The following is a 15,317-nucleotide window of genomic DNA, read 5'->3' as shown; positions in this document are numbered from 1 at the left end:
AACATTTCAAAAGACCTTGAAGACTTGTTCAGTGATAACTCTACTAGATAGCTTAGGAGGAGCTCATTTACAGGGAACATCACGTAGAGCCATTTTAGATTTCTTTCCCTCATTTTATATTTAATTGAACCATTTCATACTTTTAATGTAAATGTGAGTTGAATAAAACCCTAATTGAGAGATTGCTAATAGCACATAAGTGTTGAGTAGGATATCATAGCACGTATCTAGTGATTCTGGCAGGGTGAAGTACTCTGCATATATACATCAGTAAAGTCTTTCTTTTTTAACAACTTAATAAAGTTGTATAATAATTTAAGCAATATGCACAGAACATGATAGGTAAGATCAGTGAATGTGATTTTTTTCCCCTTTTAGCCAATAAAAATTATTTATAGTCAAGTTTGCACTTTGGATGGATTTAAATTATGTCAGTTTATATAAATTCAGAAGTAAAATAGAGTAAATTTTTGCAAGTGGGCAGGTAAACTATGCTCTTTACTTATCTTCACCATTTTTAGAAAACAAACAAACATCTTCTTGCAGTTTTACAAGTATAGCACAGGGACTTATCATTTGGGGGCATTTTCAAAAGCACTTTGGAGCACAATTCCCAAAGTTAATGGGGCTTGTGTTGCTAACACTGGTCTACACACAATTTTTGTACAGGTATAACTGTGTTGGTTAGGGGTGAGATTTTTGTTTTACTGAAATGGTAATACCAGTACACTGCTTAGTGCTGTTTTACCACTGTAGCTTATTCCCCATCCCGTATATGAGTAAGCTATGCTGGTATGAACAGATTTATATTGGTGTAACTACTTCCACACTAGGGTCATAAATAAGTAGCCGCTTTTTAAAGCAGAGTTATTTTATGTTTCCTTGTTTGTGTGTTTAAAAAAATATAAAATTTATGTTTGAGACAAATAGGTTATTTTAATAATTTAATTATAATTATTGAGGATAGAAAAAAGTGGTTTTTTTGCAATTTTTCCTTGTCAAAAACATGCCTACTTTTAGTAATGGTGAGAGTGATGGTTCACCAAATATTCGGAAAACATGAAAACTGATGCAAATCTGAGTGTTCGTATTTCACAAACTAGTAATCTTGCACAGCTTTCTTTTGTAAAAATAAGATGTATTTAAAATTACAAGCTGATTTAAAATTGAGATCAGGCTTTTTTTTTTTTTTAATTTTTCTAAATCTGCTATATACAGTGGGCCAGGTTTTCACTGTTGATTCAACAGACCTCCAATTGTGTGTGTACAACTTTGCACATGCCTTCACCCTTTTTTTCTCCCCATGATCTTCCACAGGTCAGAGGACATACACAGGAGACAGATTCTATTAGTTGTGCATTCAGTTGATATAATTTGCATGTGCAGTATCCTTTGGAACAAATGGGTTGTGCAGAAGAGTGAGGCAGCCTTTTGAGAATCATAGCATCATTGTGTGTGTGTATATATATATGCGCACAGATACATGCATTTCCACAAAAGCACTTTTCATTTCAATAGTCAGTTTAGCTTAACATTTTAACTCTTGGAAACAACATTTTCATCAAAACAATTTATTTAAGTCCTATAAGACGAGAGAAAATGTATTATTAAACAGTCAAAACATTAATTTCAATTTGAAACACAGTAAGGTATAGAAAAGGTCCAGCCCCTGTGTGGGGTGCAATGAACCTTCCTCTTACTCTCTGTACTCTCTTCTCAAATACCAACCACAACTCTGAATACCAGGAATTGTTCCTTGTTAGTGGTGTTCATGGTGTAAGCCATCCCAAAAGTGTAAGAATGAAACAGAATCATGATTCACTCTTTTTCTCCCACTTGCACCAGCTACCAGAGTTGGCCAATAGTATAGGTGAGCATATATTGCCTCCTTTTTAGAGGTGGATTAGTCCATGTCTATACTACCCCTTATGCCGGTAAAATTTATATCACTCAGAGGTGTGAAAAAACAACCCCCTGAGCGACAGAAGTTTTGCCGGCATGAGTTGTAGTGTGCAGAGCACTGTTAGCAGGAGAATGTCTCCCACCAACATAGCTACCGCTGCTCATTGAGGTGGTTTTATTATGTCGATGGGAGAGTTGAGGTGGTTTTATTTTGTTGACGGGAGGCTACGCGAACGATCTTACAGCGGCACAGCTGTATTTGTAGAGTAGACATGGCCTTAGTGGGCATTCTTCTTTGGAACCTTTTAGACTACCACCTCATGCAAGTGGAGACTTGCACTATCTGCAACATGAGCTTATGCCTTACTGGCACAAATTGGCTCCGCATGTCATTTTTGATTGTCACATGAGTGTTCACTCCATTACTACTCTCAAACCAGCCGACATACTTTTAGGCACATTCACTTAGCTCACAACACTATTGTTATGTATTCTTTTTAAATGATTTCTGTTTGTGCTTCTAGCAATAAGTAACTTGAAAGCTCTGATAGTGTCATGTAGCCACATGTGAGGAACTAAAAAAATCATAAATGCATAAGAAGGCTGATATGCTAAACCATGGAAGTAGTCGGACATTATTAAACGTGATCACATTACAAGCTCCAGCCAGCAGGAGTCACGATTTGTTAGCCCAATCTTCAAAACAATCCATTTTCCACGGAAAAAAAAAAGTAAAAAGAAATATGTTTTGCATTATTGCTAAATATTATGTTGAGAGTCTATTATTGTCTCTTTTAGTCTCATGCTTCTTCAACTTCACTACACCATCTGGAATTATTCTTTCACCAAACTACCCTGAGGAATATGGGAACAACATGAACTGTGTATGGTTGATTATTTCGGAGCCAGGAAGCAGGATTCATCTAATTTTCAATGATTTTGATGTGGAGCCTCAGTTTGACTACCTTACAGTGAAGGATGATGGGATTTCTGATTTACCAGCTCTTGGCACTTTTTCTGGCAATGAGGTCCCTTCCCAGCTGGCTAGCAGTGGGCACATCGTAAGACTTGAATTTCAGTCAGATCACTCTACCACGGGAAGAGGCTTTAATGTCACTTATACAAGTAAGCACCTGTTCGTCTAGTTTGGTATTAAATAAAACATTTTAATTAAATCTTTTTTTGGTCACAATAATACAAAGATGAATTAAGAATGTCTGTGTTTAGACTAACAGATAATTAAATTTCCCAAGGAAAACCACTGTATGTGTGAGTTTAAGATATGTGAGGTCTTAGTCTTTAATGTAAATTGCAAAAATTATAGTACCTATATAACATGCATACACCCTTACTATCTTTCACTGAAGATTTACTATTTTCAGTTAGTTTTCCAACATTCTATGTAATCTCTGATGTTTGTTTACTCTTACTATATATACAGCTCAGAACCAATAACTCTTAATTTGAAAAACACTGAAAATAAGAAACGAGTATGATGTGTGTGTAAAAATGTATAATTGAATCTGTTACTTGGTAACCCCTCCTTCATATATCTATTGAAGTGCTTCAGTATAAGGTGCTCTTTTTTGAGATTTCTGATAACAGATGCTGTCTTTAAAGTAACCCTGCAATACTTGCAGCAAACTACTGGCCCTTTTGGAAGTTTCGGGTGAGGCAAGGATAGAGTAGGCATGGAGACTGTCTTCCTACTCCAAGAGATGTTCCACTTAGGTTGGAGGTAAATTGACAGTAAGGCTTGTTCTCCTTCAGCCTGTGATTTTTTTCTGTCCTCTGGATAAATCAGTCTACAAGGCTTTCAGTGTGGTGCCTTGTCAAGTACAAAATACACATTTTAAAAAATCCCACCTATCTTAAGTGTACTTTGTGTTAATGTAAGTAGATTTAATGTAGAATTTTTTGATGTCATTCTTGCACAAGTAATCTGGGGCTTTTGTTCTGATTTTTTTTAATCAGCCTTTGGTCAGAATGAGTGCCACGATCCTGGAATTCCCATAAATGGAAGACGTTTTGGAGACAGATTCCTTCTGGGAAGTTCTGTTTCTTTCCATTGTGATGATGGCTTTGTTAAAACCCAAGGCTCTGAGTCCATAACCTGCATTATGCAGGATGGAAATGTTGTGTGGAGCTCCACTGTCCCACGCTGTGAAGGTAAGGGACACAATTCTTCTTTTACTACTACTGTCTTATATTTTACATCTTACATACAAATAACTATTTTATTTTTTATTTCCTTTTCACATTTCGAACATAATCAAGACTGTTTTGCTTTTGTTTATCCATTTGTTTTTTTCTACAATAGTTTCAGAGAATAGAGAACAGTATGTAATATCACAAGACAATATACACATCTTTCTAAGAATAGAGTATCACTTTAAAACTTTTAGTTGTAAATGTATTGACGTTTTGACCACCACATTTGTCTATTAGCTGTGAGTTATGGCTAGTGAAAGGGTATGGTAATTTAGATACATATGGCATATAATGGAATGGTAGTAGCTGCCCTATAGTTTAGACTGAAGCTAAGTTGCACAAGTCCATGGGGCCGGATGCGTTGCATCCGAGAGTGCTAAAGGAATTGGCGGCTATGATTGCAGAGCCATTGGACATTATCTTTGAAAACTCATGGCAATCCGGGGAAGTCCCGAAAGACTGGAAAAAGGCTAATGTAGTGCCAATCTTTAAAAAAGGGAAGAAGGAGGATCCTGGGAACTACAGGCCAGTCAGCCTCACCTCAGTCCCTGGAAAAATCATGGACCAGGTCCTCAAGGAATCAATTCTGAAGCACTTAGATGAGAGGAAAGTGATCAGGAACAGTCAGCGTGGATTCACCAAGGGAAAGTCATGCCTGACTAATCTAATTGCCTTCTATGATGAGATAACTGGTTCTGTGGATGAAGGAAAAGCAGTGGACATGTTATTCCTTGACTTTAGCAAAGCTTTTGACACGGTCTCCCACAGTATTCTTGTCAGTAAGTTAAAGAAGTATGGGCTGGATGGATGCACTACAAGGTGGGTAGGAAGTTGGCTAGATTGTCGGGCTCAACGGGTAGTGATCAATGGCTCCATGTCTAGTTGGCAGCCGGTATCTAGCGGAGTGCACCAAGGGTCGGTCCTGGGGCCGGTTTTGTTCAATATCTTCATTAATGATCTGGAGGATGGTGTGGATTGCACCCTCAGCAAGCTTGCAGATGACACTAAACTGGGAGGAGAGGTAGATACGGTGGCAGGTAGGGATAGGATACAGAGGGCCCTAGACAAATTGGAGGATTGGGCCAAAAGAAATCTGATGAGGTTCAACAAGGACAAGTGCAGAGTCCTGCACTTAGGATGGAAGAATCCAATACACCGCTACAGACTAGGGACCGAATGGCTAGGCAGCAGTTCTGCAGAGAAGGACCTAGGGGTGACAGTGGACGAGAAGCTGGATATGAGTCAACAGTGTGCCCTTGTTGCCAAGAAGGCCAATGGCATTTTGGACTGTATAAGTAGGGGCATTGCCAGCAGATCGAGGGACGTGATCTTTCCCCTCTATTTGACATTGGTGAGGCCTCATCTGGAGTAGTGTGTCCAGTTTTGGGCCCCACACTACAAGAAGGATGTGGAAAAATTGGAAAGAGTCCAGCGAAGGGCAACAAAAATGATTAGGGGCCTGGAACAAATGACTTATGAGGAGAGGCTGAAGGAACTGGGATTGTTTAGTCTACAGAAGAGAAGAATGAGGGGGGATTTGATAGCTGCTTTTAACTACGTGAAAGGTGGATCCAAAGAGGATGGATCTAGACTATTCTCAGTGATAGCAGATGACAGGACAAGGAGTAATGGTCTCAAGTTGCAGTGGGGGAGATTTAGGTTGTATATTAGGAAAAACTTTTTCACTCGTAGGGTGGTGAAACACTGGAATGCGTTACGTAGGGAGGTGGTGGAATCCCCTTCCTTAGAAGTTTTTAAGGTCAGGCTTGACAAAGCCCTGGCTGGGATGATTTAGTTGGGGATTGGTCCTGCTCTGGGCAGGGGGTTGGACTAGATGACCTCCAAAGGTCCCTTCCAACTCTGATATTCTATGATTCTAACTTCCTATTATAAGCCTGATTTGTAAATTCTACCTATAACTTCCCCAAAACAAACATATACCCCTGAAATTTTGAATGTTACATGTCGTCACGGCGCAGGTTCCTTCATTTTTACCAAAATTCCAAGAAAAAATACATTTTTAAAATTCTGGTACTTTGAAAATATATGTGTAAGAGAAGAAAGAGAGAGAATGGGTGTGAAAAATTCCTAAATGCTCATTATGTCTCCAAAATTACTTGGCTTGAAAATTCCAACTTTGTTTTCTTAGCCTTGCCTAGGAAAAGATATTAATTAGATCAGATATACAGAATACTATCTCACTGTGCTGTGCCAAATATAATATAGAAATATAATGGTCATAATAGGCCAAATCCATTATTTTCTAATGGCTAAGTGGCAGAGCATTACACAAACTTAAGCCAAGAAGTAAGTAACCATTTTTCTTATGTGAACTTTATGGTCAAGAAGTTGCATGTCCTCTGACCTCAGATAGTTCCAGATTCTCACTGAGATAATATATTTTTGTAAATATAGAGCTAGACCTTCATGGTGTAGATCGTCGTGGAGCTACACTGATTTACACCAACTCAGTATCTGTCCCATATTTCTGTCAGTATTTTAGCTGTGCAAGAATTCATTTCTTGAAAGATAGTGTGCATTTTTAAGACATTTAGAGATACTGAAAAAAGCTGGCAGCAGTTTGATAAGATGTGTTAGATGGGAGCTTAAGTGCTGCACTAGCAAGATTCCTAATCTTAACAGGGCCATGTAATCAATTGCTCAATGGAGCAGTTTTTGCCTAGAGCAAGAACAGTCTATTCCAAGGGGGTTTCTTCATCAAACAAAGTTTTCTGGTTTTTAAATTCTATACACATAATTGGTTCAGGATTCAATATCCTCTTTGTAAAACTACATTAGAAACTTTTCATAGGTGCACAAGCAAAGGAACCATGTTGAGAGCACAGGGAAAGTATTAGCAGGGAGAAACAAATACTGAAATGATTGTCTTTAAGGAAATACATCTGAAGAGTTTTATCCTTCTCCCACTGAAGCTTGTAGACATTTGTCATTGATTTCAATAGGAACAGGATTAGGGTCTTATTTCATCAATCTAAAAGACTAATAGTTTTTCAGTAAGTGCAGTTCTTTGAACTTAAAATAAAAATGTCATTTATTTAAAAGCTATTTCTTAGTATAGAGATTTCTTTTTCCTTCGGACAAAAGGTTTCTCTTTTCTGATGGTAGTTATAAACCAAGTGTCCATTGCTTTAGGGTAGTTTGGAGATAATTTGGTCTGATTGTGCATGCCCATGACTTGATTGAGCTACTCTGTTACGTTCTGCTTTCAAGCACATTTAGCAATCATTGTAACAAGTGATGTGTGAAAAGTTCTTCTGCACAGGATAACACTTTATCTGGTGCAGATCAACAAAGTTTTAATAAGACTAAATTGATTTTTTTAAAATAATAAAGGAAAAATTGCACTTTTTGTCAGCTTTAAGGGACTAGTAGCATTCTGCTAGCTAATATTTTATCCAGTAGCCTGAATCTGTACTTATTCAAACTAATGTAACTCAGCGAAAAACTGTACTGAGATCAGTAAAACTATACTAGCATAAATCTTGAGTAAAATCAGAATAATCCCTAGCGAGTTCAATTTCTGTTACAAACAATATAGTAAAGATATGACCATTACTTCACTTGTCATAGCTTCAGATTATTATTAATTTGTATATGGCATTATTAGTGTTCCTGGCACTGTTTTAAGAGCCTGAAGACTTGGAGTAAGATTTTGCACAGTGCAGCACAGAACTCTCAGTCAAGAGGCAAGTGGAGCTAAGGTGCCTTTAAGACATCTGTAATACCCTCCAAATCCTGAGCAGTGCCTTGGCCCTTGGTGTAACATAACCAGCCCTGGGATAGCATATCTAAATTAAGGCAGCCTATCCCCTGATTCCTATGGGCTTCAGTGCTACTTGGAATCTCCCCAGAGTGGTGTGCTGTGGTCCACTCTTGATAAGCTTCTCTTTTCTCCAGCCTTACCCCTGATACACACTCTACAGCACACCTTGGGAGGGGTTCTTGGAAGACAATCTTACAGCTTCTTCCTCAGTTCCGGTGCTGGAGCATATCTCTCCTGTCTGGATCTGGGGTTTTTTAGAGCCCTGTTACACTGCTTTTAGACCTTTTTATAAGATCTTTAAGACAAGCAGTTCCATTGAGTTCAATTATTACTCACCCAATAAGGTACTACTCAGTATGAACAAAGGTGGCAGAATCAGTCCCATAAATTGTGAGTTACATGAAGCAGGGTCCTTGTTCTTTTATCTGTGTACCATTCCACACAAATCTATGGTGCATAGTCAAACAAAATAACTATTTATGAAGTAATGTACTACTCAACCTACTACTCAGAAAAGTTTGCAGAATCAAGTCCTAAATGAGCTCTGACAAGACATGATGTTGGGAGTTACGCCATTCAGAGGGAGGGGTGTGGGCTCTTTAAATAAAAAATAAGTAAGAAGGATTACTTTTGTCATATAGTGCATGTAATTTGTTCTTGCTTTTCAGATTTTCTTAAGAGTTAACTGAACACTGTGTGTGTGTGTGTGATTTATCAGCCCATTTAACTGTAATTTATAGGTATATATTTCACTACATATATATGCTTTTGTTTCCCAGCACCATGTGGTGGACATTTGACAGGATCGAATGGGGTTATCTTGCCACCAGGATGGCCAGGATATTACAAGGACTCGCTAAATTGTGAATGGGTGATTGAAGCAAAACCAGGACATTCTATTAAGATCACCTTTGACAGGTGAGAACAACAGAGAAGTCAAACAACAAGACCTATCTCAACACAAACACAGCACCCACATGTTGAAAGCAAAAGGAAAGGAGTGGGGGATATGGAACACTGCATTAGCTGCTCCTAGTTGAAATCTCTGATTCTGTGCTCTGTGTCACAATTTAAGAATTGGGAACTTTCAATAGACACACAGACATGCACTGTACCAAATTCTGCTCTCATTTGTGCCAATGTAAATCTCCTGAAATCAAACAAGTAGCATTGAATTTACAATGGTACAAGCAAGAGCAGAATCTTATTCAGTGCCTCTACATAGGTGACTTTGAAAGTACAATTAGCAACTGACTGAGCTACTCCAACTTTACACCAGCATTACTGAGAGAAAAATTTGGTCCCCGTTCCTCGAAGGTTCAAGTTGTAAATCACTATTTTTGGTATAGGCACTCTTCTTTTTTAATGGTAAGGTTTAATTTAGTTTAGTTTAGTTTAAATAATGGGTCAGTCTTCCTGGCAGTTTTACAATTAAATACCTGTAATTCTTCACATAGTTTCTTTAAAACTGTTATGCTTTTGGAAGTTAATGATACCATAACTGAGTCTGTTTCCTGTCAAGGTTCTTACTCTTTGCACCTAACACAAGTGCTATAATAACTACTGAACCCAAGAAGGGTAACAAAACATATGTTGCTTGTTTGTTTAGCCTTTCCTGCCCAAACAGAACAAGACTCAGATGGAAAACCTCAGTACTTCTTAAAAAATAATCTTGCCATACTGATAGCATCTAAGATTCATAAAATATCGCATAGATTAATAAGATCAGTATCTAACAAGGGAAAAGTATTAATTTATAGGTAATTTAAGTATTTTCTCTAGATTTGGAAAATAGAGGATTTTATATTTTACTGTATGTCTTACAATCCACACCTTCAGTTAACAAAATAAAATTTTCTAGCCCTTCTGACAGTGAGAACAACATTTGTTATGTAAATTAGCTCACTGGTAGTTTTGATGTTGCTAGATCAAATGCACCTTAGCAGCTCAAAGTACACTGAAATACTCCAGAGGTAGAAGGAAAGGATTGGACACTCCAACATACTGTTTACTTCTGCAAGGGCAATGAAAAATCATTGGCTGATTATATGTTCAGAATGACTTGGCCTAGAAATTCTGATTTGATTTTCATTCCAAATATTAGTGAAGGATAAAGAGTTCCCTCCAGGATGCCATCCTCTGGAGGGGCTAGGCACGATATAGCAAATCAAAAACAGGAGAAGCTATGATGCAGGGAATTTGAATACACCAACAACCTCAGCAGAACAAGCTGACACAGAACTTACCCAGCCTTATCTTGACTGGCTTCCCAAATGCACAAGTGTTAGTATGTTGCAACACAGATAGATACATGTATAAATGAGTGATTCAGAATAGAATAATAGACCAGTCCCACTGATCAGCCAAATGAAAATCAAAACAACATAAATGATATTGGAGAGAGGCTTTGTTTGAGTAGCTGGTATTTGTGTCATATAGCTTCTCTCTCTGATCCCCAGTAGGAAGAAAAGAATATCCTTGCATGGGTTGTTGTGATAAGAAAAATAACAGTTGGTCTTCATTTTGAATATTGTGCTTTTCTTTGGTAAAGATGGGATAAATCTTTTTTCCCTTTTTTCTGTCCACCAGCTTTTTCAGATTCAGCTATTAAATGGCTTAGTGTGATGGGTGGCAGGCAGATCATTTTGCTGTGCCCGCTGGTGCATTGCTAATTATTTATCCGACAGTTCTTATGCTGCAGTAACCTGAGACACTTAAATTTTCCCACAGTTCATTGGGAAATAATGTATCTATCCTTCTGTGACAATGGCTTTTCTGGTGTCGATGGGCCTTCTTTTGTTGAAGAAGAGATAACACCTCTCATGGTAAACTAGGTATTTCACAAAAATAATGAGGAGTCCTTGTGGCACCTTAGAGACTAACAAATTTATTTGGGCATAAGCTTTTGTGGGTTAGAACCCACTTCATCGGATGCATGGAGTGAAAATACAGTAGCAGGTATACATATATGAAAGGATGGGGGTTGCTTTACCAAGTGTGAGGTCAGTCTAACGAGATAAATCAATTAACAGCAGGATACCAAGCAAGGAAATATAACTTTTGAAGTGGTAAGAGAGTGTCCCATTACAGACAGTTGACAAGAAGGTGTGAGTAACAGTAGGGAGAAATTAGTATTGGGGAAATTAAGTTTAGGTTTTGTAATGACCCAACCACTCCCAGTCTCTATTCAGGCCTAATCTGATGGTATCCAGTTTGCAAATTAATTCCAGTTGGTAATGCTTGTCTCCTGAATGTGGGGTTTACAGTTTTAGAGCAAACACTTTTAAAGTTACAGAGCAAACATTTAAATATGACCTTAAAACATAGGGTACAGGTGTTATAAGAAAGATTAATGCCTGCAGCATCCTGCAAACATTTCATAAAGTTGAAACACTAAACATATTCTTGTAACTCTAATATCTGTTTTAACAATGCTAACACACAGGTGACTTGTTTCCAGCTATGTATCTGTCTATGTTCAGTGAAGCCTATGGGCCTGGGCATGAGCTGGCACTTGGTCTGTCAGCACCACAGGGGTAAATTGTGGGAAGGCACTGCCAGACTGTCAGCACTTGAGCATGCATCCTCACTGCAAAGTAAGTGGGTTACCAGCCCAAATTAAAGCATCACCTGGGTTTTAGCATCCAGCTCCAGACATGTCAGATAGCCTCGGTTGAAAACACCACTGAACTTGGATTAAAGGGTTTTGTGTAGGGGGGCAGGGATAGACGAATGGCAACACCTGAGTAGAAGACCAAGTTAACTCTGCAGTAAAGACAACCCCTCAGAGGCTCAGGACAGTCATTTATTTACCTTTGTGACAGTTAGGAGAACACAGAGATTCCTTTAATTCTGAATGAGTTTGTTTCTCTTTTTATGGGCTGCTGAAAAGTAAGAAATATAAACGGAGTGGTAAGAGAAAACTAAGTAAGACCTAAATATCCTTTGCCTGTTGCTGATTTTGTTGTGTGAGGGATCGTTTTTAATGGATTCATATTAATAGATATATAAAGTATAATGGGTCTGACTGGGAAGTTTGTTCTTGTTATATCATCATTACCTACAAAACATAACTCTTTCTTTCATTTTGAAGGAAGAGTCCAACATAATTTTTGGTTACTTGTTAAATTAAAGCAATTTACAAAAAGAGTATTATTCTCATTTGCTGGGTTGACACAATTCCACACATTGTCTATTTTCAGTCCTCTGTAACAAAAAAGATTTCAGTTTTCTTTCTCCCTGGCCCACCAATGATGTGTCTCTCATTTTGTTTAGACAGTTGGAGGATATTTGCTTTCAAAAACCATGTTCTTTTGTACAGGAACCAAGATTTCTTGCCCCCAGAGATTAAACCAATCAGCTCCATAGGAGAGTTACGTAAAATGTCAGTTATAGGACCTTTTTCATACCTGGTCACAAAATATAATTCTTACAAAAGGACAGAAGTCTTTTTCTACATGAATGCTCTCAAACTCTTTGAAGATGTATTTGGAGTTGAAACTGTGATATGCAAACTGGTGTACAAGGTTCAGGTTTCCTAGTTCATAAGGCTAACTGATATAACTACCACAGTTGAGAAAAGTGTTTCCTGTACAGCATGTCTGCCAATGCTGAAGCTAGAGATAGGACTAACCTGTGTTCATTTAGTACAGGAATGACTAACAGACAATGATTGCACACTTAGCCACCCTTCATGAATCTGAACTCAGTATGCTTAGAAGCAGTGTGGTCTACTGGATATGACACTAGACTGGAAGATAACAGACTTAGATTCTATAGTTAGTTAGGACCTGCTGTGTGATCTGGGGCAAATCACTTTGCAGACAGACAAAGATTTGAAGGGGCAAAAAGACACAGAAAATGTAAAGTGATTTGCCTCAGATTGCCCAATAGGTCAGAACTGAGGGAAGAAAGGACGAGAAAGGAGGAAGAAAAAACCTGACTCTTCCTTAGTTTTAATTATTTTGATGTATCTGTAGACATTCTGAATTATATATTACTTGAAATTCTTGGTCACAGTTACATTAGAGTTCTAACATTTTCTGAAAGTTACCCTGTTACTCTGTTTATACACTAATTTGATTTATTTCTTTTCAGATTTCAGACGGAAGTTAATTATGATACTTTGGAAGTAAGAGATGGGCCAGCAAACTCATCACCGTTAATTGGAGAATACCATGGTACACAAGCACCACAGTTCCTTATTAGTACTGGGAATTACATGTATCTGCTGTTCACTACAGACAATAGTCGTTCCAGCGTCGGCTTTCTAATTCACTATGAGAGTAAGTCTGAGATTTCTCTGACAGATTTTTATTCAAAGATATTAAAACATAATAGGAAAAATTATATACAAATAAATTATCATAAATATGTTTGCCTAAGATCAAATAATGTTTACCCCATATCTTAATTAGGAACAGATTCTGAAACCTATAATCATGTTGAAAATGTTTACTCCATGTCATGGAGTAAGGTGCTAAACATCAAGAATAAAGTGTCTGAATCTGGCCCTGGGAATATAAACTCTTTGAGACAGGGATAGTCTCTTCATTTTATGTGTGATATATAAGGACTGTCTCTAGCACAATAGGGCCATGATCCCTGATTGGACCCTCTAAGCAATACCACAATGCAAATATATAAATGATCTCTTCTGTGAATCCCACAAATACCTGTAATGATGTGATTTTTAGGGACTGTCTATAGAACTTTGTACATGGAGGTGCTCAGCATCTCTGAAAGTCAGGCTAATTTTAATGTAAGAGTCTAATTTTAGGCACCTAGGTTTGAAAAATGCTGTCCTGTGTAGATAGTTACATACATGTAATTATATTATGAAATCATATTAATATTTACATACATGCAGTGTATTTACACATCTGTATTTTGTATGTATGTAGGCCAACACTTTCTAACCTAAAAATGACAGGGCAGATGGAGATTATGTGCCTGTAATGCAAAGTTTTATTCACACACCTGAAATCAATTGAATGCTTAAGCAGTAAGATTGTATCTAGGATGAGAATATCAAAATCTGTTCAATATAATAATAATTAACAATCTTTACACTAAACATGGAACAGGACTGAAGTACTGGAAAAGCCTGACTATTCATGGGATAAGACAATAATAAAATTTCTGTCTCCTCATAATGGCAGTTCAGCTTCTGTGGCACTTTTTGTAGGAGCAGAGGTTTGTCCTGATATCCTCAGCCAAAATGTCCCCTCTTCTATTCTTGAGCACTATGCTGTGTTCCAGTTGACTTCAGTACTCCACTCCAGAGAGGATTCTATTTCTTAGGGCTCATCTTCATGGCACAGTCCGGAGTCAGAGGGGTGTGACTTGTAGAGCTCTCTAAAGTGTTGTGCTTTAAGTGCCCCATGTAAAATAGGACTACGTTAAGGTGAACTAGGTGTTGTCAGATGCTACCGGTGTGGTGTTCTGCTCGTGTTCGGTGATGATAACAGTCTGCTGCATGCATGTTCCCTCTATATGCTGCCCCAGCTCTGCTCAGATAGCTAACACAGCAGACCCTGAGAGAACCCCAATGACCACAGATTCTAGTAAGGTACGAAGGCACATGGGTCAAGTTTATTGTCAAAGAGAAACACAGTCTCTAGCTCCCCAATTCATATAACTACTTATATACGGTTTAATGCTAGTACCTATGTGCTCCCTGTCAATGGACTCAGCTCAGTCAGTGGCGGGACTTTCCACTGCCCCCCTAGGCCAGACAAAGACACCGCCCCAGGGATGCATTCTTATACACAGGTACAAACAAGTTACGTAGTGCTCCTGATGTATTGAGGTGCAACCCCTTTACGTAACAATGCACCACCCTTCTACGCAATAAGGTGCCGCCTCTCACCTTGTACATGTTGTTTCGAACAAAACAACTCTATCCATCATACTAGCCTTTTTCCCCTGTCCTTGTTATCTATATGGACAGTATAAGAACGTTCTTGTACCATTTGTATATAGCTCTGGTATCCAATACACTTTAGATATAGGTTTGTGCAAGATCAGCCCTTTCCTTGCCAGCTTCTATAAGCAGGGCCTGCCTCTGGCTCACAGCTTAACTTTGCTTTTTGTTAGCCAAGTCTTGACCATTACTTTAGCTCAGGCCTTAGGCCTCATACCGGGCCTCTGATACCAAGGGTTTATGTTTCATGGCCTCCTCTTACTACACTAGGTACCTTTTAGTTTGCACCAGCAGGGTCTACACCAGGCAGTTAAAGTCAACACCCACATAGTCTGGTCTGCAGTGCCATATAGACAAGTCCTAAAGTACTCTGTGTGTGTGTGTGTGTATGTGTAAATGTGTAGTATTTTCATCAATCAGTATTGTCTAGAAACCTCTCTGTAATCTATAGGAAATCCAGTGCCACAGTGTGTCAGGGTAGTATGCCGTAGTGTA

The 15,317-nt window shown here is 38.3% G+C and overlaps 1 protein-coding gene across 2 annotated transcripts in view; it reads left to right on the top strand.

Annotated features, from left to right (window-relative positions):
- The window catches only part of CSMD1 (CUB and Sushi multiple domains 1), a 2,003,711-nt gene that overhangs the window by 1,492,056 nt on the left and 496,338 nt on the right, over positions 1-15,317 (top strand). For both annotated transcript variants that reach the window (XM_073336216.2, XM_073336215.2), the window contains exons 14-17: positions 2,701-3,027; positions 3,877-4,071; positions 8,677-8,815; positions 12,995-13,182. In XM_073336216.2, coding sequence (XP_073192317.1) covers positions 2,701-3,027; positions 3,877-4,071; positions 8,677-8,815; positions 12,995-13,182 — 849 coding nt within the window. The remainder of the gene's footprint in view (positions 1-2,700; positions 3,028-3,876; positions 4,072-8,676; positions 8,816-12,994; positions 13,183-15,317) is intronic.

The sequence above is a fragment of the Lepidochelys kempii genome, chromosome 3 (assembly GCF_965140285.1).
Source record: "Lepidochelys kempii isolate rLepKem1 chromosome 3, rLepKem1.hap1, whole genome shotgun sequence".
Lineage (NCBI taxonomy): Eukaryota > Metazoa > Chordata > Testudines > Cheloniidae > Lepidochelys > Lepidochelys kempii.
The sequence above is the reverse complement of the archived record's forward strand: the minus strand, read 5'-3'. Positions and strand labels throughout refer to the sequence as shown.